The sequence below is a fragment of the Erpetoichthys calabaricus genome, chromosome 8, assembly GCF_900747795.2.
Source record: "Erpetoichthys calabaricus chromosome 8, fErpCal1.3, whole genome shotgun sequence".
Classification (NCBI taxonomy): domain Eukaryota; kingdom Metazoa; phylum Chordata; class Cladistia; order Polypteriformes; family Polypteridae; genus Erpetoichthys; species Erpetoichthys calabaricus.
The window spans coordinates 179,059,911-179,087,036 of record NC_041401.2 but is presented as its reverse complement, the minus strand read 5'-3'; the positions used below and the strand labels follow the sequence as shown (position 1 = coordinate 179,087,036).

The 27,126-nt window shown below is 45.1% G+C and overlaps 1 protein-coding gene across 1 annotated transcript in view; it reads left to right on the top strand.

Moving 5' to 3' along the window:
- The first annotated feature begins 619 nt into the window (after positions 1-619).
- Positions 620-27,126, top strand: part of clcnk (chloride channel K) — a 68,179-nt gene continuing 41,672 nt past the window's right edge. Inside the window, exons 1-6 of the mRNA XM_051930866.1 lie at positions 620-757; positions 7,338-7,473; positions 12,451-12,579; positions 13,733-13,861; positions 19,729-19,868; positions 25,281-25,358. Of these exons, the coding sequence (XP_051786826.1) occupies positions 7,368-7,473; positions 12,451-12,579; positions 13,733-13,861; positions 19,729-19,868; positions 25,281-25,358 (582 nt within the window). The 5' untranslated portion in view covers positions 620-757; positions 7,338-7,367. The remainder of the gene's footprint in view (positions 758-7,337; positions 7,474-12,450; positions 12,580-13,732; positions 13,862-19,728; positions 19,869-25,280; positions 25,359-27,126) is intronic.

Here is a 27,126-nt window from a genome sequence, read left to right as displayed (position 1 = left end):
TATAGTGCCTTTCATATATCTATCTATCTATCTATCTATCTATCTATCTATCTATCTATCTATCTATCTATCTATCTATTATATAGTGCCTATCTATCTATCTATCTATCTATCTATCTATCTATCTATCTATCTATCTATCTATCTATCTATCTATCTATCTATCTACAAAGCACAGTGAAGTTCTTACTTGCACGTTCTAATCAACTGGGTTTAGCTTCAATAATATTGCAGAATGCAAAGGTTTTAGTCCTTAGAGGTCTCTGAGACCCTTTAAATGTCCTCAAAGCAGGTTTTATATGATGAGTGAGTGGCATTGAGCCCCATGGGTTCTGTTTGTGCTCGGCCGAGATAAGTTAGTTCCCCCACAGCTCCCACAGTGTCTGTACTCATCCCTAAAATTCAAGTGAAGCACAATCAGCCCTCGTATGAAGCTAAGGTGGAGTTTAGAGGGTTATGTCAATTTCGGCTTTTCTGGGTGTCAGTTTATTTTCCGGGTTGGTATTACTGCACAGTCTCTCCATCAGCGCACCTGAAGGGCACGTCTACATCTCCACTCCGCATACACACACCATGAAACCGCCTGTGATTGAATGTAAACTGTACACAGATTAACCTCCAAACACAGCGGCAGGGCCGGCGGCCAGTTCTGTCCAGCTTCTCAAGGACACCCGTGGCTTTTCCTCGCTCGTCTAGGGCTTCTCACTCAGAACATTCCGGCTGCGGAGGGAGCTTGGCAGCAGCTCGCTGGATGAAGGTAATCAAAGCTTCTTTAAACTGCACAGATTTGAGTTTCTCACTGGGCTCTGTGTTTCTTATGAATGTCGATGTCTGGACTCCCAGAACTCGTGAAAGTGCTTGCATTTTCTTTTCTTTTTTTAGGAAATGTTGAAATACTAAGATAGATAGATAGATAGATAGATAGATAGATAGATAGATAGATAGATAGATAGATAGATAGATACTATATAATACATAGATAGATAGATAGATAGATAGATAGATAGATAGATAGATAGATAGATAGATAGATAGATAGATAGATAGATAGATAGATAGATACTTTATTAATCCCAATGGGAAATTCACATTCTTCAGCAGCAGCATACTGATACAATAAATAATATTAAATTAAAGAATGATAATAATACAGGTGAAAAAAACAGACAATAACTATGTATAATGTTAAATATTAACGTTTACCCCCCCTGGTGGAATTAAAGAGTCGCATAGTTTGGGGGAGGAACGATCTCCTCAATCTGTCTGTGGAGCAGGACAGTGACAGCAGTCTGTCGCTGAAGCTGCTCTTCTGTCTGGAGATGACATTATTTAGTGGATGCAGTGGATTCTCCATAATTGATAGGAGCCTGCTGAGCGCCCTTCGCTCTGCCACAGATGTTAAACTGTCCAGCTCCATGCCAACAATAGAGCCTGCCTTCCTCACCAGTTTGTCCAGGCGTGAGGCGTCTTTCCTCTTAATGCTGCCTCCCCAGCACACCACTGTGTAGAAGAGGGCGCTCGCCACAACCGTCTGATAGAACATCTGCAGCATCTTATTGCAGATGTTGAAGGACGCCAGCCTTCTAAGGTAGTATAACCGGCTTTGTCCTTTCTTGCACAGCGCATCAGTATTGGCAGTCCAGTCTAATTTATCATCCAACTGCACTCCCAGATATTTATAGGTCTGCACCATCTGCACACAGTCACCTTTGATGATCACGGGGTCTATGAGGGGTCTGGGCCTCCTAAAATCCACCACCAGCTCCTTGGTTTTGCTGGTGTTCAGGTGTAGGTGGTTTGAGTCGCACCATTTAACAAAGTCATTGATTAGGTCCCTATCTCTGAAATTTTGAAAAATTATTCTAGTACTTCTAAGACTGTACTCTGAATGTATATTTTTAAAATTTTTAAATTTTTGAATGGATGTAGGAATTAAAAGACAGCAGCAACATTAGCACACAAATTATATACAAATAGAATTACTTTCACATTTTCTGAAATTCATACACTTTTATGCAGTTTGATTTGTTAATGGATTATATTTTACTGTGATGGCACTCTCATATCATTTAGAAAAAAAAGTTACTATGTTTCTAAAAAGAAAGTGAATCCATACCAAGCCTTACAATACAGCTAAGTAATACAAACTGTAAGTAGATACAGTATTGGAACAATGATGAGACATTGTGCCAGCCTTGGGATGGCATCACCATCCATGTCAGCTGGCATTCCACTGTCTGCGTGACCAGCTTCAGTGCCAGCTGCAGGTGAACAAACCTGCCAAAGTCACAAAAGAATTGCAACCAGTGTGACACCACCAGCACCCGGTCCTCCTAAGGAGAGCAAGCTGTGCCAAGGAGCAACATAAAGATGGAGAGTCCATTGGGCACAAGGCGCCCGCGTTCTAATTTTATAACATTCTCCTGCATTAATAGGCAATAAGCAGCCCTAGTGGACAGGGCACCAGTTTCCTGACACACAGTTTCCATTTCAGAGGCTGTTGGGAGCCTGGGCTTTGACAAAACAAGAAGCCATGGCAAGGGTGCCAGTCTGAAGGAGGGCACCGACTCATACACAAACACTACAGGGCCAGTTTGGAATCAACTCTTAATCTACACGCATCCTGGGAACATCCAGGGGTGGGATTAAAAATCAGGAATGTTGTGTCTCTGTATATTATATTATATCCATCCATCCATTTTCCAATCCGCTGAATCTGAACGCAGGGTCACGGGGGTCTGCTGGTGCCAATCCCAGCCAACACAGGGCACAAGGCAGGAACCAATCCCAGGCAGGGCGCCAACCCACCGCAGGACACACACCAAGCACACACTAGGGACGATTTAGGATCGCCAATGCAGACATGCAATGTCTGCATGTCTTTGGACTGTGAGAGGAAACCCACGCAGACACGGGGAGAACATGCAAACTCCACACAGGGAGGACCCGGGAAGTGAACCCGGGTCTCCTAACTGCGAGGCAGCAGTGCTACCACTGCGCCACCTATATATTATATTATATTATATTATATTATATTATATTATATTATATTATATTATATTATATTATATTATATTATGGCGGCACGGTGGCGCAGTGGGTAGCGCTGCTGCCTCGCAGTTGGGAGATCTGGGGACCTGGGTTCGCTTCCTGGGTCCTCCCTGCGTGGAGTTTGCATGTTCTCCCCGTGTCTGCGTGGGTTTCCTCCGGGCGCTCCGGTTTCCTCCCACAGTCCAAAGACATGCAGGTTAGGTGGATTGGCGATTCTAAATTGGCCCTAGTGTGTGCTTGGTGTGTGGGTGTGTTTGTGTGTGTCCTTTGGTGGGTTGGCACCCTGCCCGGGATTGGTTCCTGCCTTGTGCCCTGTGTTGGCTGGGATTGGCTCCAGCAGACCCCCGTGACCCTGTAGTTAGGAATAAACTGGCACCACAAACCCCAACTTGGCGAGCCCGTGCACAGCTGGCAGATGCGAATTTACGCCCGTGTTACTGCATTCATTTTCATTCATTCTTCCATCTCCATCTCCATCTCTCGACAGACTTTCGATATTTTTGGTGTTTGTTTATCGTCACCGTTTTCTTAAGTGTGGCCAAGCCTACAGTATGTTGCCTGGTCTGGCGCAACCTCAGGAACAAAACTTGAAATCTGAGATCTTGGTGTAGAAAATCAAGGAAAACAGATTCCCAGGGAAGACAGAGAGTTTACTCAAAATATTGTCCAGGAGGAAGTCGTTTCTGCTTAAATGATTTTAAATTCAATATGAAGTTACGTAAGTATTTATACAACAAGTTTCATGTGTACTTCGAATCATGTAAGCGTACGTGTTATTAATCCGTTTTCTCTTCCGTCTTTTATGCTTAGAGCCCAAAGCTCCGTGCGCCCTTCTTTCCACGGACCGTGTTGTCTCCAATTTAGGGCAAAAATATCAGTCAGTCGTCAAAATCGGTGACGTTTCACGATCAGGACTCGCACAGAAGTCAATGCTAGACCACGCCCACACCCCCTCCCCGCGTTCTCTGCGTATCACTGCAAGGTCCAAATTAAAAAAAAAACAAAAAAAACGCACAGTCCCGCGGTATTAAGGGATCCACGCACAAGTAACACGTTTCACGCCCGTATTTTAGGTTATTTAAAATGTATTCACACTGTGATTATATTGAATTAGAGAAGTTTTGTTTTAATCCTGTTTTATTTCTGTGTTTTTTGTGAAATGGCTTAATTAGTCCTACGACTGCAATTATTGAATCAGCTATGTCACGAGATGCGATGCTATAAATATGGCGGTGGGCACAGTACACTTGGTACCTCAGAGGGATAAAACTTCTCGTTCCAGCATAGTTCGTTTCAAATCCAAGTAGGTGTCAGGTATTGATTTCGGTTTTGATTTCCGCTATTTGACATTGACTTTTAATTCTCCTTATGCCCTCTTGTTTTGTTGCCTTCTCGCTTGTCTTTTTCTGGTTGTAACCCGTTTCCGTTTAGCTTTGATCACCTGCCCCACGTAACCATCTCCCGGTTTTTTTTCTTACAGTAATCCTTCTGCGCCAGCATGTTATAACAACGGCTAGTTTTATTATCCGTCCATCCATTTTCTTAACCTGTTTATCATGGACAGAGCTGGTTGTGGGATTTTTACTGCCCTAGGCAAAGTTGTAAATGGCCACTTTGCTTTTAGGGTAATCACAACTGTGAGACCTGTACATTGAGACCTGGAAACGGGGCTGGGGACCGCGAAATATTTAGCACCTGGAATTTACAATTTGAGAATGTCTCAGAAAATACGCTCTTGTGTGCAGTGCCATTTCAGAAAAAATAGTAGTAATCGGGCTTTATTGATAGTTTTTATTTATCACCCACCGCTGGGCACACACACACACACGCACGCACACACACACACACACACACCAAGCACGCACTAGGGACAATTTAGAATCGCCAGTGCACCTAACCTGCATGTCTTTGGACTGTGGGAGGAAACCGGAGCACCCGGAGGAAACTCACGCAGACACGGGGAGGACATGCAAACTCCATGCAGGGCGGACCCGGGCAGTGCTACCCACTGCGCCACCGTGCCGCCCAACATATACATGTCATTTAAATTAATAAAATAAATTAAAACCTAGCATGATGACAACATTCAGTGAAACTGAGAATATAATGATTATCTTTAAATAGGAATCTTTACCCACAATCCCTATTTACCATATGCGTGTTTATGGAAAACATTCAATCTACCGCTCCAAAAAAAAAACCGCACAATTGCTTTAGCGTGTCCAGAGTGAATCTCACAAATGGTGGCGAGCAACAGAGGGCGATATTTGCTAAGTTTTAGCACAATTTTTAATGGATGTCCATTTGGGAGACGATCATAGTTTGGTTTAAATCAGCTTTTAGCGATTCACTCAGGAGTTTTACAGTCCTGTTGCCTTTTTGATTGTTTAATTTTATTTCCCCATGTCGGTCTCTTCTATGCTACTGTCTGAGGATTATTATTATCGGCATCATCATCATCATCATCATCGTCATCGTTGTTGTTGTTCATGTTATTGTTTGACTGTGTAGGTCGTCAAACGTTAAGACTGAACATCGCTGGTATGTGAAAATAATATAAAATAACATAATCAAACATATGCACGGTGGCGCAGTGGTAGTGCTGCTGCCTCGCAGTTAGGAGACCCGGGTTCGCTTCCCGGGTCCACCCTGCGTGGAGTTTGCATGTTCTCCCCGTGTCTGCGTGGGTTTCCTCCTGGCGCTCCGGTTTCCTCCCAAAGACATGCAGGTTAGGTGGATTGGTGATTCTAAATTGGTCCTAGTGTGTGCTTGGTGTGTTTGTGTGTGTCCTGCGGTGGGTTGGCACCCTGCCCGGGATTGGTTCCCTGCCCTGTGTTGGCTGGGATTGGCTCCAGCAGACCCCCGTGACCCTGTGTTTGGATTCAGCGGGTTGGAAAATGGACGGATGGATAATCAAACATTCGCTTTGAGTCTGATTGTTCGTAGGTCTGTATTGTTTAAAAATGTTGCCGTTTTTGAGCAACAGATTAAGCACAAAATTTTCTAAAGAATATAAAGATAGGAATTTCTCCATGGTGCTGCAGTAACTAGAGGTGCGCTCCGAGCACTTGCCTAGACTGCCTCTGCCCAGAAGGTGGAGCCTGACCCAGCAAGCATCGGTCACAAGGCAAGAACAACAAGGCCAGTTTAACCGATCCTATAAACTGTGATGGACTGATGTCCCATGCTAGGCTCGATTCTGCCATACGCCCTAGTGGGTGGCTCCCTGTGACCCCAAAATTGAATTATAAAACTTCTGCAAATGATATAAAGACTCATGAAGGCATTATTATCAATCATAACATAGCAGCTTAATAAAAAGCAGGCAGTTGTTAAGTTACTCTTTGAGTTGTAAATAAAAAATACTCCTCGGGTTTTAAACATATTATGGTATATAACAAAAATAAATACTACAGCTTAAGACAGACATTGAAAGTTGAGGTCTAATCAATGCACCCATCTGTCCATGTTGTGAGCCCCGTCAGTCAGGACCGCAGTGACAGCTGGACGATCAAGTGGCACATGTGGGCTCGTGCGTCATTAGCTCAGACTTTATAGTAATTTCTATGAGGTGACATTGATGACTAAACTCCCTCATTTTGCTTGAATGTTTAAAATAACAAATTTAGCATTTTATACTTTAGCAACTTAAAATGTTACATTTATTAGTTTAAGAAGGGCACTTATTGTGCTGCCTGTACAGACTGTGTTCAAGAAAGGAGCTGCATGTTGCCACGGAAAAATCTTGGGGTGCCCCCCCCCCCATTAAATTCTAAGTAAAAGCAATGAAAATTTGAGCCGCTGTGTGCACCAATAGCAACGGTTGCTTTCCAAAAATCAGATTACTGTCAGGCACTCTAATGGAAGTGCTGCCAAGAAAGAACTCGTCCTCTGGCAGAAGACTGAGCAGCTCCTTCTGGGATTTATAGGTCAGGGACCAGAAGGGGCGGAGTCAGTCGAGCTCACTGGGCGTCTTCTCAGTGCTGTGGAGGGAACCAGAGAGGAGCAGGTTAGCTCAGTGCCCCCTCCTGACCCAGAGCGGTAGTGCATACCACAGATGAGCCCGGAGGGTGGTCCACAGACTCGCATGCGTGATGCAACATAAATAAATCAACTTGTAGTTAGGAATTGCATGCCAGAGTGTCACCTGTGGGATTTTGTGTTCCGTAACACTGCAGGACTGCCCTCCTGGCTTGTGCCCAGAGGGAGTTTGGGTCGGCTTGACGGTGACCTGGCACACTTGGTGACTAAACCAGCCTTGGTTTTAACGTCTTTTTGTTTTGAAGATCCAAAATCAGTGACTGCTCAGGATAGCAATGGCACCAGTGATGAAGGATGATCTTCTGTACACCGCAGAAAACAAACTTCTGCTGGACAAGACCCTTTGGAAGCCATGGCCTGGTGCCCGCGCCAGGGTCAAAGGTGAGTAAGAGGAATCAATAATACAGGGCAACAGATGAAATCCTTCAAAAATATTTGGTTGAATACTTTGCTTTAGTGTTAAGTGATGTAAGAGGCTGTTGGGCTTATTAAATATCACCTTATAGCCCTGCAACTCACCGACATTAGAGGTAAAACGCAAACACCGGCTGATCCATTGATAAGGACTTTGTGTGGCTCCATGATGGACGTACGCTGTCACACAATGTGCTACAGTGCACTCAAGATAACATTATAGCATGGAAATGAAACTCATAAATAGCCACTGCTATTTAAATATATATATAATGTGACAGATAGGGGGCGCTCTCGCTTCCTTGAACCCTCGGACACCACGCCAGACACCAGGTAAAGGTCCAAATGATGGTTTATTTATAATAACAATGTGCAGAAAGCACCTACACTCCATAATACTCAATAAATCAATACTCTAAAGAATAATCAATAATCAAACAATCCTCCACTCTCCCAGACGCGTTGCCACCTGTCCACCCAGTTGAGCTCAACGTCTGTGATCTCTCATAGTCCTGTTATATTCCTTGACCCGGAAGTGTTTCGCTCTCTCTCTGTCCAAGTGACAGTTAACACTTCCGGGTCAGATAAAAACTCCTTTTCTTCATCCCGGAAGTACGTCATTCCTCCTGTCTCTATGACTAAGACGTACTTCCGGGTTATAGGGCACATAAGAGTCTCTGGGCCTCCCTGCAGCGTCCTCTGTTGGCCCCCAAGGTATCCAGCAGGGCTGTAAAGGAAAACTCCACTGTCCATGACTCCCTGCAGGTATTCGTGGCACCTCCATGCTGCAGGGAGCGCTCCACCTGGTGGCCTGGGGGTATTGGCCAGGATGAACGGCCGGCCATATATCACAATATATATATGTATGTATGTATATCTCTCTATTATAAAAGAAAATCTTGAGACAAGACGAGACTATTGCCAAGACATTCTTTCAAGTCCCTCCCTCCTCTCAACCATTTCCAGTTAACGGCCCACGGTCCTCTCACCTCTCATTCATGCGAATGTTTTTGTCAGACACAGTTCCTGCGTTCTCAGCTCTTATACATTTTAACGTTTTTCTCGCTTTAAGTTCCCAATAAAAGAAGCCTTATTATATCCAAATCTTATTGAAGAATTTCATCCGTAAGGGTTATCAAGAGAAGAAATGAGTACACAGGCAATCCTAGCACAGAGAAACAATGAAGTCAACCAAATTAATGCAAAAATTGTTGATTGGTTACACAGCAAATTGGTTAAATGCGTATCAATAGACTACGCTGAAGCAGTTGGTGGTGATGGTGCGGCAGATGAAAACATCAACTTACAATATCCTGTAGAATATCTACAACCGTTAGCACCGTCTGGTCTTCCACCGGCCGAACTACTGTTGAAAGAAGGACGTATCGTAATGTTATTACGTGATTTCTGTCTGAGCAATGGGCTATGCAATAGGAGAAGATTAGTTGTATTCAAAATTAGTCGAACAATTCTGACATGTAAAATTTTAACAGGCGACAAGGTAATGTAGTACATCTTCCGCCGATAACATTAGACACCAAAGGAGATCTTGATATGCCATTTGTATTAAAACGTTTACAGTTTCCCGTTAGAATAGCTTTTGCTATGACAATTAACAAATCACAGGGATAAACATTCGAAAAAGTCGGTTTATTTATTTGAGAGAAAGAAACGATATTCACTCACGGGCAGTTATATGTTGTGTTGTCACGATGTAACTCCAAACACAGAATCAAAATTCAATGCAATATTGACAAAAAGTTCATTCCAAATATTGTTTTTACTGAACTTTTACAGTAAAAGTGTAAGTTTAAAAAGTATTTGTGTGTTAATTTCAAAGCCAAAAAGAACAAAAACGTATAACGCAATGAATACCTCTAACGCATCATGAAACATAATTTTCTTTCAATTTATTACGTTTTACTATTTTTTACTATAGTTAATTACTCGCTGTAATGTAAAATAGTTAGGTCTATTATGCATATGTAACAATTCCCATGAAAATAACAATATGTTTAAATTGTACATCCGCTTCCCCACACGCGAGCAGCAGAGCATCGAAGTGGCTGGTATGTAGCACCCACACTGGGGTTGGCAAGTGAAGCGAGCAGAGGGCAGAGCCCCCTAGTTTATAAACTAATATATGTATGTATCCAGAGCTGGTGACAGACTGAGCAGGTGACAGAGGACACCTCAAAGTTTAAAGTTTAAAGAAATGAAAGACTGTAACTTAGGCTGACAAATTCTGCACAGAAGTGCCTACTGCCCACAGTGAAGTGACGCACTGAGTTTAGTGCCACGTGGCTTTATCTGCACAGGGATGGGCCTCACCTGCTAGCTACTGTTATGTGTTACCATCAGATGTAATAGCAAAGGACTTACCCATAAACACAGCTCTGTCAGCAACGGACCTACCTGGACGGGTGTCTGCAGGTCATCCACCTGTTTTTACCTGCTTATTCATCCCATTATGATAACAACAGGTGCCAACCCTTGGAACAATGAAGGGCAATCATGAAATGCCAGTGTGTCTGTCATTGAACTGTGGGGGAGAACACAGATGAGAACTGGGAGGTGGTATTTGATTAGATTAGATTTGATTAAACAACTTTTATTAATACTATGTGGAAATTCCTAAGCATACAGCAGCAGAAACATAAAAAACAAGATCACAGACTCACAGGACAGATACTGCAGTCCATCTATCAATCAATCAATAAAAATAAACTTAACAAGGCATTGAATTACCTGATAACAATGGGTAGAAAAGACCCCCCAGTGACACCATGGTGGAATGAGCCTGTGGCTAAAAGTGCTCCAAGAGAGAACGCATCCTGGAGGGGATGGAGGGGATTTTTCATGAGGACATTCAGTTGTGCCATCATCCTCTTTTCCACAGCAGCTTCCAGTATGTCCAGGGTTGGCCCTGTGATGGTGCAGGCTTTCCTGATAAGTTTATTCAGGTGTTGTACTTCGTTTGAGCTCAAGTTGCTTCACTGGGAGATCACAGTGTACAACACCGCACTGGCTACTATGGACTGGTAGAACATCTCCAACTCCTTGCTGCACACATCAAAAACCTGCGTCTCCTTAACAAGTCCAGCCTGATCTTATCGTTCTTGTCCACACCACCGTGTGGTCAAACCAGTCCAATTTGTGGTTCATTTGAACCCCCAGGTCCTTGTAGCTCTGCACCACTTCCATGTCCTCCTCCTTCTGAATGGTGTCTGGCCTCAGAGGCTCCTTGGCACATCAGAAGTCCACCACCAGCTCTTTTGTCTTCCTGTTGTTGAGTTGCAGGTAGTTGTCCCTGCACCACAAGATGAAGTCCTCCACGACTTTCCTGTCCTTTGACTCATCTCCATTATCAATGCAGCCTATGATAGGAGAGTCATCTGAAGAGTTCTGTAGCTGTCAAGCGCTAGTATTGTGCTGGAAGTTTGTTGTGTAGAGAGCATCTGAAAGTGATACACACCATACAATGCCTAAAGCAATATTCAATATGCAGAATCATTAAAACAGAACAAGAATAATAAAAAAAATCAGAAATCTCCAACAAAGAACACACAATAGTTACTGACTCCACTATGAACGAATGATGCCCTGCTCCTGAGCCTTCTCAGCTCACTTCTATATAACCAGAGGTCAGGCTCAGGAGCACAGACGATGACTGTAGAGACCCTCAGCTTGTAGTAAAAAGGGCAAACAGAGCTTCTTTATAAATCAAAGATTAATGAAAACAGCAAATAATTCAGTAAAACTAAAGAAGGCACATAAAGACACAAAGTGCTTCACCTTAGAAAGGAAATCCACAGCAATAAATTTCCAAAGTGATATCCAATTAAAGCAATCCTCATAACAGAGTGGGAATACTCAAAAAATCCAGAAAATTCCAAAGAATAAAACACAGCACTTACTAACTCCACTATACAGTATGTGAATGATCTCCGGCTGCTGAGCCTTCTCAGCTCACCTATATACTGTAGCCAGGAAGAGGTTCACACAGTCTAAATATATGGATATATTGGATGGGAATATAAATATATCAGTATCATGCTGTATTTCAATCCAAATATAAGTATGAAATATGGTTTCCATATTTTTAATGGCACGTTTGTGCTTTTTCATAACCCAGCTACAGGGGATGCACAAACCAGTGTGTTTCTTCGTGCCGGTCCCAAGCCCGGATAAATGGGGAGGGTTACGTCAGGAAGGGCATCTGGTGTAAAATTTTGCCAAATCAATATGCGGACAACAATTTTGGATGACCCACTGTGGCAACCCCTAACGTGAGCAGCCGAAAGAAGAAGAAGTTTGTGCTTTTTCATGTCCATAACAGTCTGTCTCATGCATGCAGAATTCATTTTGCAACATTACCCACCGTACTAAACGCTGTTGAACTTCCTCACAAGATGGTCTAAGCTCATACACAATTTTGTTCCCCTTCTCTGATACCCAGAAGCCCACTGCAACTGCACTTAGTCTTAGTCTCGGTCCACTGCTAGGCCAAACTAGACGCCATAGTTGGCCTTGTTACAGTAAATATGTCTAAAACTGGACCAGCATGGGGTCATCCTCAGCTGATGGCACTCTGCAACTGACCCAGCGCGTCCAACACACTAAAGTGTTATAAAAAGATTTATTCCAACACCATACTCCCAACCACCACCACCAGTGCCGTACTCCCATGTTTATTTCCATCATTACATACATCAATCCCAGCATCCCTTGGTTCTTCAATTCTCTTGTCCTACCACTTGATCCTGATCAGTAACATCATCACAAATTCAAGTAATGATCTCGATTTTTTAGACGTGTTTTTAAACCAGCAACCAGACTTGTAGTTATCTCTGACACCTTCACAGTTTTGGGTCCATGTTGTACCAACGGGACCAAACTGATATTTTTGGGATTTCAGATGTGTTTCTATCTTTTTCCTGGCAGGGTGTTTGGCCTGTGTCAAGCAGATACTCTTCAAGATTGGTGATGACTGGTTCTTCCTATTCGCTCTTGGGGTGATCACAGCGCTCATCAGCTTCACAATGGACTTTATTGTTGCCAAAATGCTAAATGGTAGGTTATGGGGTATATTTTTTTGGAGGTGAGGGTGTCTTTCTTGGATTTTTGGGACTGCTCGTTCCATGAGGATGTCCTATGAATCACACCGAGGGTGCTGCAGGTTTGTCCAGTGCAGTAATAATTGATGGAGGTACTTCATTTGTTTCTTAAATTGTGTTGTCCAGGCAGATGGACACACTGACCAGTAGACTTAAGTGTGCATGTGTGTGGCTCTTTAAGAAATAGTCTGTTTATTGGTTTGAGAGTTGACTTTTGGTCATTCAAGATGTAAAATGGTCAGACAACCCGGTCCTCCCTGTTTACTCAGACGCACAATGGCATAAAAAAATGAAAACAAAACAGTTGCCACGTGAGGTGAGTGGCTGTCGTTTCCTTATCAAGTGACGCCTCTATCTGGGTGATCACCCTTTTAAAGCCAAGGAACTGGAAGGGGCGAAGTCAGTTGCCCTCACAGGGCGGTTCCTAAGTGTTCAGCTAGCTGAGGTGGGCACATGTCACTCCTCTTTTCAGATCACTATAATGGCTCCCTCTAGCATGACATGTTAAGTTCTAATCCAGTGTAATCAGTTGGTCAGCACCTATCTGTGGAGACACCTGTGAGGTCCTCTGCTCCAGTCTGCTGATGAATGGCCCCATGATGATGCCACCTCTGCGTGGTATCAAATCTCAATCCTGACTCTTTTTTCATGTGTAGCTCCTAGCTGGTGGGAGAAGCTGCCCACCTTCATTTGAACTGCTGAATCCCTTGTTTGAAGCATTTGGAGAACTTCTTGTTTGGTGAATTTCTGATATCAGCTGTTAGATTTTTCTAATCTAGGAATTGTAAGTTACTTGCATTTTGTTCACAGCTCTTCACTTGTGGTGATCAATGTTGTCCTGTAACACTTGTTCCCAGCCAGTCCCCCCCAAGACGGATGTTTACACGATTATTTTGACCTCTTTTGTAAGTTGCTTTGGATGAAGGTGTCTGCTAGGTAAATAAATGCAAATGTAAAAGCCACACTTTGTCAGAAGCTAGTGAATGCAGCACTCAAACTGGTGGGGCCACCAGATTAGGCTCTTCAGCCCTGGGACCTGCCGGTAGAGCTCTGTGTGGACACTGAGAGAGACGTTCAGTACTGAGGCCTCACCTCTGCTCTCCCAACAGCTCACAGGTGGCTCTATCAAGAGCTGGGGGACAACATGTTGCTGAAGTACCTGTCCTGGACGGTCTACCCCACGGCCATGACCGCCTTCTCCACCGGCTTCGCCCAGAGTGTTTCTCCTCAGTCAGCAGGTAGGTAAATTTGTCATTTGGCACACTTCTGGACCTTTGTATCTTGGTTGTCCCAAGGTTCATATTACAAACCCAATTCCGAAATAGTTGGGCTAATATGGAAAATGGTAATAGAAACCAAAAGGAGTGACTTGTAAGTTTACTGTAACTTGTATCCAAACCAAAACTGTATAAAGACGAGATAATTCATGCTTTATCTGATCACCTACGTTATATGAAGATCTATGTTTATTCTGAAATTGATTCCTGCCACATGTTGCAGAGAAGTAGGGACGGGAGTAGTTTAGGACTAACAACGATGTGACAATGGGAGGTGAAACATGTGAGGCAATCGTGTTCCATTATATAGGGAGCCTCCAAACGATGCCTAGACCTTCAAGAGCAGGGATGAGGGGAGCATCAGTGATTTGACAACAGCAATCATCCAGCACTTTGAGAAGAAGGTTTCCCCAGAGACAAATTGGTAGGATTTTGGCTATTCCACCTTCTTCCGGACACAATAGAATTAATAGAATAAAAATATTTAAGGAATTTGGTCAAATCTCGGTGCGCAAAGGGCAAGGCTGAAAACCACTTGTGAAAGCATGAGATCTCTAGGGTTAGGTTTACTGAGCTTGTGGACAATGACTGTCCTTTGGAACTCTGTCCTTGGATATGCCCATTGTGCCCACTCACATTCACTGGAGGGGTAGGATTACATTTATTTAGCTTTGTGAGGTAAACTCCATTCCCAAAGTCACTTCGGAATGCACAGGACATTCCCTGGGTAGGGAGAATGCACTGTCCATAAAAACTTGGAGTCGTCGCCCCTTAACCCAGTAGTTGTTTGGTATTCTAGTATGGTGGCCATATCAGGGTGCAGATAGTGGAAGGTGTCCTGAGAGGTATCAGCTTGTTTTCTTTCATTTTCCAGTCTCCCCTGTGGCCTTGTGGGCTTTGGAGTTGGGTTAGGCCCTGGAGATGTCATGCTTGATCCTCGGCCTCAAGGCTCCCCTGGCCCTGTAGGTTCTGAGTTAAGGTTTGGTTTTGGGAAGTAGATTCCTTGCCTTGGGATTTTTTCCATTGGCCTTGTGTGCTGTTATTATGTGGGCCATATCTGGGTATAGCTAGTGGATAGGGTCCTAAGAGTTACCGGCTTGTTGGTTTTCCAGCCTCCCCTTTGGCCTTGTGGGCTTTGAGCTGTGGTATGGATATGGCCACAGAGACACCAGCCCTCATCATCCAGGATCCCTGATGGGGTTTAATTCTGGCCTTGGAGTCGTATGGCTCCCGTCATACAGGCTTACTGCTGGGGTTTGGTCCTGGCCATGGAGTCACGGACCCTCGTCATCGAGGTTCCCTTAACCCTGTAGTCTTCGAATTAAGGGTAGGTTCTAGGAAGTAGTTTCCTTGCCTCTAAGCTCCAGGGTCTTCACCCTTGGCATTGTGCGTTGTTATTATATGGGCCATATCTGAGTATAGTTATTGGATAGTGTCCTAAGAGTTATTGTCTTGTTGGCTCTCCAGCCTCCCCTTTGGCCTTGTGGGCTTTGACCTGCGGTATGGGTCTGGTCACAGAGTCACCGGCCCTCGTCATCCAGGCTTGCCACTGGAATTTGGTCCTGGCCATGGAGTTGTATGGCCCCCATCATCCAGGCTTACCACTGGGGTTTGGTCCTGGCCATGGAGTCACGGACCCTCATCATCCAGGTTCCCCTGGCCCTGTAGGCTTTCAGTAAAGTTAATCACTGGGAAGTAACCTCTAGGCCCCCAAGCTCTGAGGGCTTCCCCCTTGGCCTTGTCATGTTACTCTGTAGGCCAGCCCTGGTGCAGATAGAGGATACGGACCATAGAGTTACTGGATCTTTGGCTCTCCAGCCTCCCCTTCAGGGTTAAGGAGTGTTCTACCATGAAGATTTTGGATGTCAGATCGCCAAGGTGATTAATAAAAGGTGAGGAAATATTTGTCAGAAACGAGCACAGTCAAGGCCTTTAAATCAGTCCTAAATCAAAGCATCAGATCCTAAATGCGAAGCCAATGTGAATGTCTTAGAAACCATCACGCGTCTGTAATGGATATTCTAAGAGCCATTTATTAGTTAATAAGGTTATGTTCATTTGGTAAAAGTATTTTCTTTGTTATGTTAAATTGTTTGCCTATATATACGTATTGGTGCATAGTCAATGGGAGATTCTAATATAAGCCCCCCCAAGCTAAACTATAAATGGAATATTGTAATTATTTCACGTCCCTCTGACTCCAGATTAGTCCCAGTTTATGATCTGCCTTGCAGTTGGTAAGGTATGAAGGACAAAGAGTTTCAAACCGTACCATACCGTGTGTACTTACAGAACATACTGAATATACAAGATGGCTCAGAGAAATGGGAAACGTTACACAACGGGGAACACTCGACTGGTCCAACTTCTTTGGAGTGTGTTGCAGTCATCAGATCTGACACGACTGTATATTAAAAAAAACAATCAAATTCACAAAGAACAACCTTCAATAATGTGTTGTTGAGACATTCTCAGTGAATTCCTTCTTGTTTTCATTAGCATTTCCCATTTAGTCCCAACGTTTTTGACAGACGGTACATCAGACGATAGGCTTCATAAAGCTGAAATCCGGGGTTGGACGGCCATCTTCTTGTGTTCCTTTCCATATTAAAAGCAGAAGAGTGACTGCCAGTAAATCTCAATCCACTGACAAGCCTCAAACGACAATGGGCGTCAGTGTACCACCCTCCAATTAGGGGTTGGCACTGAGGTGGAACTTTCTTGATTAGACTTGGATAAGGAATTGAAGGCAGCGGACTGTGAAGTGCAAGGCTTTCGCTTCACCCCTCCGTCACCACTGACCTCCTGGACAGCCCAAAACAAACGGCTGTAAGAATGGAGGCACGTGTAAAATAAAGTAAACTGTTTATTTTCTTCATCTGGAGAGCATGTCTTCCTCATAATTCCTCCAGCCCCAACACAGTCCCAAATAAAGCACAGTACACCAAGCACTCTCTCTGCTCTCTTCCACCACCACTCCTCCTCCTCAGCAAGCTTGATCCTCCTCCTCCCGACTCTGGCCGCTGAGTGGTGGTCGCTGGCTCCAGGTTGGTTGATTGCTGACATCCGCCTGCACTTCCGGGTGTGGCGAAACCAGTGCCCAAGGGGGGCCAGCCGCTCCTGTTGCAGCACCCCCTGGCGGCGCCTGCAGAACCCCACAGAGCTGCACAGAACTCCAACCCCCATGAAGCCCTTGGGGAGTCCGAGGCATCGCTGCAACCCAGGGATGCTGCCATCTAGCATCCAGGGGGAGATACTGGGCTTCCCACCCTTGTCTCCCTGGCAGATGTGGTGAAGGGGCGTCCTGGCCAGGCATGGGCCCCGGCCATCTGTCACACGGCCTAACACTGAATGTCATCCGCCGTGTGCTTCGAATGACACTTTACATACTGAAGTTTGATGAGAATGCCATCCTTCACCTCTAATTGGCAATGGCAGCACCCGGGCCTAACTTTGAGACGCCCTGAGATTGACTGGCACTCTATTTACAGTATGGCCAGTCCCTGTCTTGCACCTGATGCAGACGTGCAAACTCAGGTCCCAACAACCCAGAACTGGACAAAGAGGGCACATAGAAAGGATGTATAGATGATGTTCGAACACCAACTGACATAATCCGAGAACACCCTTTGTGTGATTCATGCCCACTGTCCTGCCACCACCTTTTACATGGATGCCAGCAAACTCTGCTTTAAGGTGCCCCTGATTCAGGGTGGCACTTTTGAGCTCAGCTTTACAATGGCAGTACTAACATCTAATGCCGCACTGTCTACCCTGGACATGCCTACTGGTTCCTTAAAGTTAGGGAGTTTCTAATTCTGCTATAAGAAAGCAGCTACTGGCTTCAAACCTGCCATGTGTGCACTGCCCTCTAGTCCAAAACTGGAGTGAGAGTGCTATTGTTGAGCTCTTTTCTTCTATGAGGACATTATTATATAACACAGAACTGCCAGGAGTGGCATCAGGTTATCACCAACCATCTCACAACTGCGTTAATAATGCGGCCCTCCTGGTCAGAATTACAACACAATCCACTTCTCATTGGCCACCTGATTCACACTTTCTTTGCTGGCAATGTCCTCTAAGTCAGAATTGTTACTATATGTTAGAAACTCTGTCATGTTAACATAGTGTAGTTTGCCATCTCTGACTCAAAAATACCCACTACTAACCACTGTGCCATTTTCTAACTCAGAATTGGCAGAAGGGCACCACCATTTTGTTCAGATCTGCTATCACAGTGCTAAGTTATTGTTCAGAACAGCCACGTGGGCAACACCCTCTAATTCAGAGCTGCCACCAAGACTCCATCTTCTAGTTCAAAACAGGCTGGTCGGCAGTAGCCTTTAGTTTAAAACTGTCATCAAGGTCACACCCTGCTGACACAGAAATGTCGTGACAGAACTATCCTCCATCAAGTCTTCATCTTCTAGCACGTGGACTCTGTCTTCTAGTGCTCTTTATCTTCTACCACCTTGTAGTTCAGAAATGCCACCTAGGCACCATCCGTGTCATGCGCAAAAACACTGGCACACGGGTGCTGCCCTTCATCACAATCCCACCTTCTCAGAACTGTGATTACAGTCGTGTCCTCTGAAGCTGCTATTTGACACTCCCTTGTAGTTCAGAATTACAATGAAGACAGAAGTTCAGAACTGTCTTCATGGTGCCACCTTGTGGTAGAGGACTGCAATAGCAGCACCAGTTTCTAGTTAGTGACTGCTATCTGGATTTGGTGGCAGTGGTGGGATTCAAAACCAATAGTCTCAGACTTGGTCCTGGTCTGATTTGGGGAAAGAAAGTTGAATATGAATATGTATACAGGTAAGGTCTAGGAAAACCTTTTTACTAAAAATTTTCCCTCTTTCCCTTTTCTGCTGCTAAATGGCATGGGCAGTGCCAGTGCCTGACAGTCCTTGAATCCTGTAATGTATTGTAATAAGACAGCTGTAGTAAAACCAAGCTTGGTAAAAATGGGTAATGGTGCTGGATGCCATGCATCGCTGTATAGCTTTTCTTGGCTGTATTTACTGCTTTAATGTCCGTCTTTGAGCTGGCATCGGACAGTCCTTTTGTTGTTTTGATTTTATTTGTTATGAACCCCATGTCACTAATAAAAAGAAAACAAATCCTGCTGAATCCTGAAGAAACCTGCAGATGTTAGAGCACGGCTCCCCTTTGGCCCCTTGTGCCCTGTTTTCACTGTTCACAGTCCCCTCAGTTCACTTGTGCCCAAGTTGGTGATATTTACACACTGGGAACCACCAGGGGGCATACAGCTCCCTAAACCCGGACACAACAGACACAGAGGCCAAGCCCAGCGCACAATACACCTTTATTCAGCTGTGGGAAACGCTTTTGTCTCGCTCCTAAAAGCGGCACACAGTACAAGCACCAAAGAGCACCAATACACTTCTTTCTTTCTCTTTCTGTTCGCCTCCACTCCTCCTCCTCCTCCAGCAAGCTTCATCTTCTCCCACCTGATCATGGCTCCTCGAGTTGTGGCAGCTGGCCCCTTTTATAGAGCACCCGGAAGTGCTCCAGGTCTTCCAGCTGTTCTCCATGCGCCCCTTGGTGGTGGCCACAGGCCCCAGCAGGGTTGAACTTCCCAGCTCCAAACCTGTGGCCCCCTGTTGCAAGTCGGGGTTGGAGGGCTGCCCTCTGTCGTCCCAGGGGAGGTATTGTCCTGTTCAAGCTCCTTCCCCCAGGTCCTTCCATTATGGAGGTATCCTAGTCAGCTGTCCGTTACAACATGGACTCCTCCCAGATCTGCTGTAGATTTCCTTTGTTTTTTTTCATGTCTTAATGTTCTCGTTCTCCTCACTCAGGATCAGGAATTCCGGAGCTGAAGACTATCTTGACAGGAGTGGTGCTGGAGGAGTATCTCACCGTCAAGAACATGGGAGCCAAAATTGTGGGAATGACCTGCACCCTGGCTGCCGGCAGTCCCATCTTCTTGGGAAAAGTGGTGAGTCAGGATGGCTGGATGGGAAAAACAGTCTGAGATACCCTATAAGCAAAGAAAAAAGAAAAAGTGTTTCTTGTTGTGCTGGGACAGAAAATGATTTAGAAATACGTCAACAACCCCGGACGGCAGAGCCGTTAATTGGTGAGCTGGAGGCTTAGCCGTCACTCTCCATTAGTCATCTTCCTCTGGCACAGACATTTGGCATGTTCTAACTTAATTCATCTGCTCTTTTGATTGGCCGACGTAAGCCATTCCAGTAAGCTTTGTGACACTACCAGTTTGGGTTTTGTTTCTTTGCTTCTGACACTGAATAAGAGTCTTTGGGGTTCGCATTTCGCATCTGATGCTTTGATTTGACAGCTCTGACTGTGCTCATTTCTGACAACTGTTTCTTCTCCGGGTCCTTTTATCGATCACCTTGGTGGTCTGACATCCACAATCTTCTTGGCAGAACATAAGTCCTTTCTTCTTCTAATCCGAATCTTAAAACCTTTCTTTTCCCTTTTTTACCCTAATCTTAAACAGATCCCTAATTTTAAAATATTACTGTGGTGCCCTGAGGTTAATAGTCTTATATTTTGTTATTTTGTACCTGTATTAAGATTTATTTTAAGTATTTTTAAATGCTCTACTTCGGTATGTATTTTATCTAAATTTTGTAAATCTGTCTTGTAAATTTTATGATTTTATGCTCTGGTTATACTGTATATTTTTAAATTTTCTATTAAAATATGCGGACCCTAATCATTTTATCAAAATATAATATCCAGATTAACTTTTGGCCATTTATGTACAGTTTTAGAGCATTTTTGAAATAGAATAACATTAGTGGTGATAGGTTGTGGTGCCAGATAGTGAAATAAAAGTGTATTTCCGGAGTCAGTGTGCCAGTGTCTTGCCCCTGATCGGGATACTCATCTCTTCACACCTAACCCTACGGTGAATGTGAGTGGGGACAAGGGGCACATCCAAGGACCGAGTTCCAAAGGACAGCCGTTGTCCACCAGCTCCTAACCCAAACCCTACAGCCACCCAAGTGGAGCAGCCTGCTCTGGCACTGCGCACGCTGACTGCTGCCGAAGCCTCTACTTTAGCTCCCCCAAAATGCTGGATTTGGACCCGGTGGCCTTTTTGTGTTTTGATTGGATTCTTCTTCCATTTTTTTGTCATCTTTTGTAGGGTGATTGTGGTCTTCTGGGTGCCTTTTCTGGTTTGCAGTAACCCAAGCAATCCCACTTCTGCAGCTTTTTAAACTTTCTTCATACACAAGGGGGCTCTGCCCCCTGCTCGCTTCGCTCGCCTACCCCCGGTGTTGGGTATCCTGAAATACATTAGTCGAGCTCGTTCATTTTGGAGCCGTGCCTGCTTTGCCTGCGGCATTTCAGACGCGCGTTGTAGGCGCCTGCGTTCATTGATTTTATCCAGGCGGGCTCGTGTTTGTATATCCGTCAGTCGAGCTTGTTCGTTGTGAACCCGTGCCTGCTGTGCTTCCGCAGTTTCAGACGCGCGTTATAGGCGCCTGCGTTCATGATCTTATCCAGGTGGGCTCATGTTTGTATCCTTGAGCTGCATTGTGTTTGAATTTGGTGTAAAGCGTTCAGCGGGTTGTACAATCCCAAGCAGCACATTATTCCTAACTTCACTCCGCAGTAGTGCCACTCACAATATGGCGCTGATGCCTGTGCCTTCACTCCGCAGTAGTGCCACTCACAATATGGTGGTGACGCCTGCACCTTCCATACTATGTCGGGTTTCACTATGCTGTGTAGGCGCCTTTGCCTTTCGTACTTTCCCGTGCCTTCCGTACTATCTTTGTGGACCTGTGGGGCCTCCATAGCCTCTTCCGTTTGAATCTGGGCTGCAGCGCAGAATCCTCTTTTTTGTGTGGCCGTGTCAGTGGTCGTTAGCTATGTGGACGGTTAGGGTTCCGTATTGTCTGTGCTCAGTTGAGCTCCTTCATTATTGAGCTGTGACTCCTTCGTTCTCGGTGGATCAGACTTCGTTCGCTGTCGGCGCTTGGGCACTATGTCTCCTGTGTCCGTGGGCATGCCATGTACCTGCGTCCATATCCGGTTTATCATTCTCGGTTAGTAATATGGATTTTTTATGTTATCTTTTGATGCCATTTTGTTTGCTATGTTGTGAATTTCGCTTTGTTCGTTACCTAGGTAACACTTCCCACAATTTATCAGGATGGTGCAACGATGATGTTGTCGATGAGACATTTGAAGGGTAGTTCTAATTTATCCAAGTTTGGACAAACACCCATGCACTCCTTGTCGACTGTTTCTTTTCTGGCTTTAAAGGACCTCTCATTTTATAACTTTACTCTATGTTACCTGTAAGGGAGGTTGCAGGACCCCAAACCCCCAGACACAACTTCACAACATGGTCCTGGGTTCAAAAACATATACTTCAGATTTTACCTCCACAGGGGTTCAGTCTCCTTCTTTCTAGACTGCACAACAAGCAATAAGTTCCTCCATCTACACCTCCCACGCAGCCTCGCCCACCTCCTCCTGACTTTGACCACCCAGTGAACAGCGGTGGCCCCTTTTTATGGCAGACCCAGGAATAGGAGGAAGTACTCTTGGATCAGGAGTATGCCCCTTGAACATAGGGACAGCCCTCCACAGCAGCTACCCCTGTTGGGGCCCAGGTTACCCAACAAGGCTGCCCCTATGGGACCTCAATTCCCATCATGCTCTGCAGTTAAACGAATGGGAACAGTGGCCCAGGAATGCTGCCATCCAGTGTGTTAGGGGAGCAGGCACTCTTGGGAGGCACTGCCAAAAACCCCTGACCTCCCTGCCAGGTAAGGGTATGGAATTTTTCCCAGCCATGATGTCAGCCCAGCCTTACCAATTGTCACAACTATGACTTTGGGCTTTGCCCTTTCTGTTTTGACGACAGGCAGGATTGCCTTCTGGTTATTGAACTTTACTCGTCCCTCACTGTGTTTTCTCTTTCTGACCCTTTCAAAAATCTTTCTATCCAGCTTAGGCCAAACACTATGCCTCACTATAGAGACTGATGTCATGAGGCTGTACCTAACACATGACTGCCTCTCTTCAGAGAGGTGTGTGTGGGCAAAGTACTGTCAGCAGACGGGACACGCACTTACACCAAACCAATTTAGGCCTTTCACATTTGCAGTGGACGGCCGGGGCCCTGACCATGGAAGGCCCGGGGAAAGAGTATTTTCAAGACTCCTTGACTTCCAGCGGGGCAGCTCAGCCCTGTTGGGGCCCGTGGCCACCACCAGGGGGTGCCTGGACGTTTGCAGGGCCCTATTTGGCAGTACTTAGACTTCAACCAAAAGTGCTGCTGAAAGAAACGTGTTAGGCACCTGGAATCCTCCCAGGTGCCCTATAAAAAGGGGCACTCGCCAGCATCCAATGGCCAGAGTTGGGAGGAAGAGGACAAAGCCTGTCTGGAGGAGTGGAGACGATAGCAAAGGGACTGTGTTGGTGTTTTATCTTGGCGCTGTAAAGTGCACCGTGTGCTGTGTGGACTAAATCCCATGTCCTACCTGCCTGTCTGTGTCAGGGTTAGGGCGGCTGTACACCCACCCCCCCCAGGCATCACACATTCTAACATATACGTCTGTGGGGTGTGTGTTATTGTGTAGAAGTGTTCACGTAAGGCGCTTTAACCTCTAAGGTTCTTTTTATATGAGTGGATAAGTTAATACTTTTCACCTCCCGCTACACTCCACCCTTTAACACCAGAATCCCTGAAGCCTGCGAAAATATTCATAATGCCGGGCCACCTTAATTTATTCACTGCGTTTGTTTTGCAAATGTGTCAATCGGACTCACAAGAAATGTCATCCTACATTTACACAGATCGCTGTAGGCACTGAAAACACACAACATGTATAGATTTCAAATAACGCTATGTTATTTTCCTATACAATTCCAGACAACTCACTCCCAGAGAAACACACTTGAGCTCTGAGAATTTTGTGTCTGACTTCAGCTGCGCGCAGCCGATTGACACGTTTGCAAAACAAAGGCGCAGTTAACGCAGTGATGAGGAGCTGCGGGTAAAATTAAGGCGGCCCAGCATTATGAATATTTTCGCAGGCTTCGGGGATTCTACAGTCGTGGCCAGCAGTTTTGAGAATGACACAAGTATTGGTTTTCACAAAGTTTGCTGCTTCAGTGTTTTTAGATCTTTTTGTCAGATGTTTCTATGGTGTACTGAAGTAGAATTACAAGCATTTCAGAAGTTTCAAAGGCTTTTATTGACAATTACATTACGTTTATGTTCAGAGTCCATATCTGCAGTGTTGGCCCTTCTTTCTTTTTCAAGACCTCTGCAATTCTGCCTGGCAGGCTGTCTGTCAGTCAACATCTGGGCCAAATCCTGACTGATGGCAGCCCATTCTTGAATCATCAATGCTTGGAGTTTGTCAGATTTGGTGGGTTTTTGTTTGTCCACCCACCTCTTGAGGACAGACCACAAGTTCTCAAAGGGATTAAAGTCTGGGGAGTTTCCTGGCCATGGAACCCAAATTTCAATGTTTCCTTCCCCGAGCCACTTAGTTCTCACTTTTGCCTTATGGTCTGGTGCTCCATCATACTGGAAAAGGCCTTGTAGGTCACTAAACTGTTCTTGGATGGTGCGGAGAAGTCGCTCTCGGAGGATGTTGAATGCCAATATTCAATCAAAACCAATACTTGTGTCATTCTCAGAACTTTTGACCAAGACTTTAGTGTTCATTATATAAGGCATAGCAAGATATTTCATGAATATTTCTGTTAAAGCAAAGCTTCTCCTCAGGAATAGTGAGGGAGTCTGTGTGACTTAACGATATCATTCTTCTCGATCCCACTGAGGCTTTCTTTAAAAATGTGCCCCCCTTCATGATGCAGCCTTTGTTCCTTCTCTTCATTGGCCTGCATTTTAAGTAATGCTGCACAACATGATGGTTCAGTGGGGCTTCAGAACTGCTTATGCCCCCCCCCCCCCCCATCCCATCTAAATGCTGGGCACTCACATTAAAAATTGCACGTCAGCCCCTCCATTTTAAAAGCCATATGTCACCTGCCTCAGGTCTGCCTCTCTCAAAAGTTGTATTGCAATACTTACGGCTTTCTCTACTGTATGTATCTTCATTAGTTTGGAGTTCTCGATTGTTTAAACAGGGTAAAAATCTTTCCTTAGTGGTGGGATTGGATTAGAGTTGGAATGGTAGGAGGCATTTTCCTCTTTTATCTCTATTATTTGAACCCAGTGGTGAGACCACCATACTCCTGAGAAAGTAACTGCCCTGCATTTTCCAGACCTCTGCCACAGGCCTGACTCTTTTGTCGTCCGCCATACTAAGCTACGGGGGACTTTTAACATGGAATGAGCACGGACTAAACTGCCAGCCTTGACTCTCTTATTTGTCTTTGTCTCCAGGGACCTTTTGTTCATTTGTCCAGCATGATCGCCACTTACCTGGGCAGAATACGTGCTTCAGTCACCAAGGCCTACGAGGTAGGGGGATCTGATGGCACTTATTTTACAGTGCTGACTTCTGTAAATGGGGTAAGTCAAGAAGAATACGCAAATGTGATTAGCTGGAATACCCACAGGAAAATGGAGAGGGCATTCAGAATCTACTGGCTGGGAACTGAACCTGAGTTTTTGGAGCTCATGGGGTCCAGCGGCTGTGGGGCATCTCCTGGTGAAGAAAGATTCACTGATCTTGACTTTACCATCGATGCTGTGATCTTCGCAGAGTCAATGGAGGCTCTGATCAGGGGGTCTCGAGAGAGACTGAGTGAGGAGTCTGAATGTCTGGGCTTGTGAGTGTCCTGATAGAAACCAAGAGCCAGGCCTTTAATGACCTGTTGGGCACGGCCATCAGCAGTGTGTCTGTCTGCGGAGAGCGTGTCGACCTCGTCATTGAGAGGTTTACTTACCTCAGCAGTGACATTCATGTCTCCGGTGACTCTTCCTATGAAGTCAGTAGATGGATTAGGAGAGCATGGGGGGTCATGAGGTCACTGGAAAGATGTGTGTGGCGCTCCTGATATCTTCACAAAAGGACGAAGGTCCAAATCTTTAGAGTCCTGGTGCTTCCTGTCTTGCTATATGGGTTGCGAGACATGGACACTATCCAGTGACCTGAGATGAAGACTGGACTCCTTCAGTACTGGGACTCTTCAGAGAATCCTTGGGTACTGCTGGTTTGACTTTGTGTTGCTCATGGAGTCCCAAATGAGGCACAATTCCTGCATTGTGGGGGAGCGTCAGTTATGGCACTACGGCCATGTGGTGCGATTACCCGAGGGTGATCTGGATCACAGGACGCTCATTGCTGGACTAGGCCAAGGGGATGCTCACAAAGCACCTGGATGCAGCAGATAGATGGTCATTTCTGGAGGGTGGAACTGGACCGTGTGTCTGCCTTTGCCAACCAGGATCCTGAGTTCATCATGTGGTGGGTGAGGCAACGTGCTGTACAAGTACATACACCCCAACCTGACCTGACACCACCGTACACCAAGAGATAACTTTGCATTAGTCCATTAGTCATCCTGTTTTAACAAATCAATCATTTTTTGTCATAGCTGGCACAAAAGGGGTTTCTTCCCCTACACATGGTGACAGCATTACGTAGGTAAAGTCCTGTTTTTGTTTTTCTCACCCTCTTCAGATCACGGCAGATTTTTCATATTCTTTTCCCGACATATGACTTTGCACGACATTTAGCCTCAATTTGATTCTGAAAGGTCCTGGCGGGACATCTTATAGGTGCACACCTTGTCAGAAATAAACATATAAATGAGACATCCTTCAGAGATCTGGGATTGCACAGTAGGGGACCTTCTTATCCTTTGTCTTCATGGCACCTTAAAATTTCCCACTTGATTGAAATATCGTTGTCCTGCCCTCTGCCTCCGGGGCGCCCTGCCTGAGTCGACAGTCCTCTCCAGTGACCACGCAGACAAGAGTTTCCAGTTTGCTTGCTTTACTGAAGCCAGTTGGAATAGGAGAAAAGTACAATTAAGTCATAAACACAATAATGTGACAAATCCTTATATATACTGTAAACTCACACAATAAACTTAATGGCAGTCATTACTTATTCTTTACAAATCTATATATATAATTCACTAAGCCAGAAGACAAGTAGCCAACCATGGAAAGCACGCCGGAAGGGGCGTGGATTCACTAAACCGCCGACAAGTAAGACGCCAATGGCGCACGCAGGAAGGAGCCACGCCCACCAACTCTTAGACCATTGGATACGACGAAA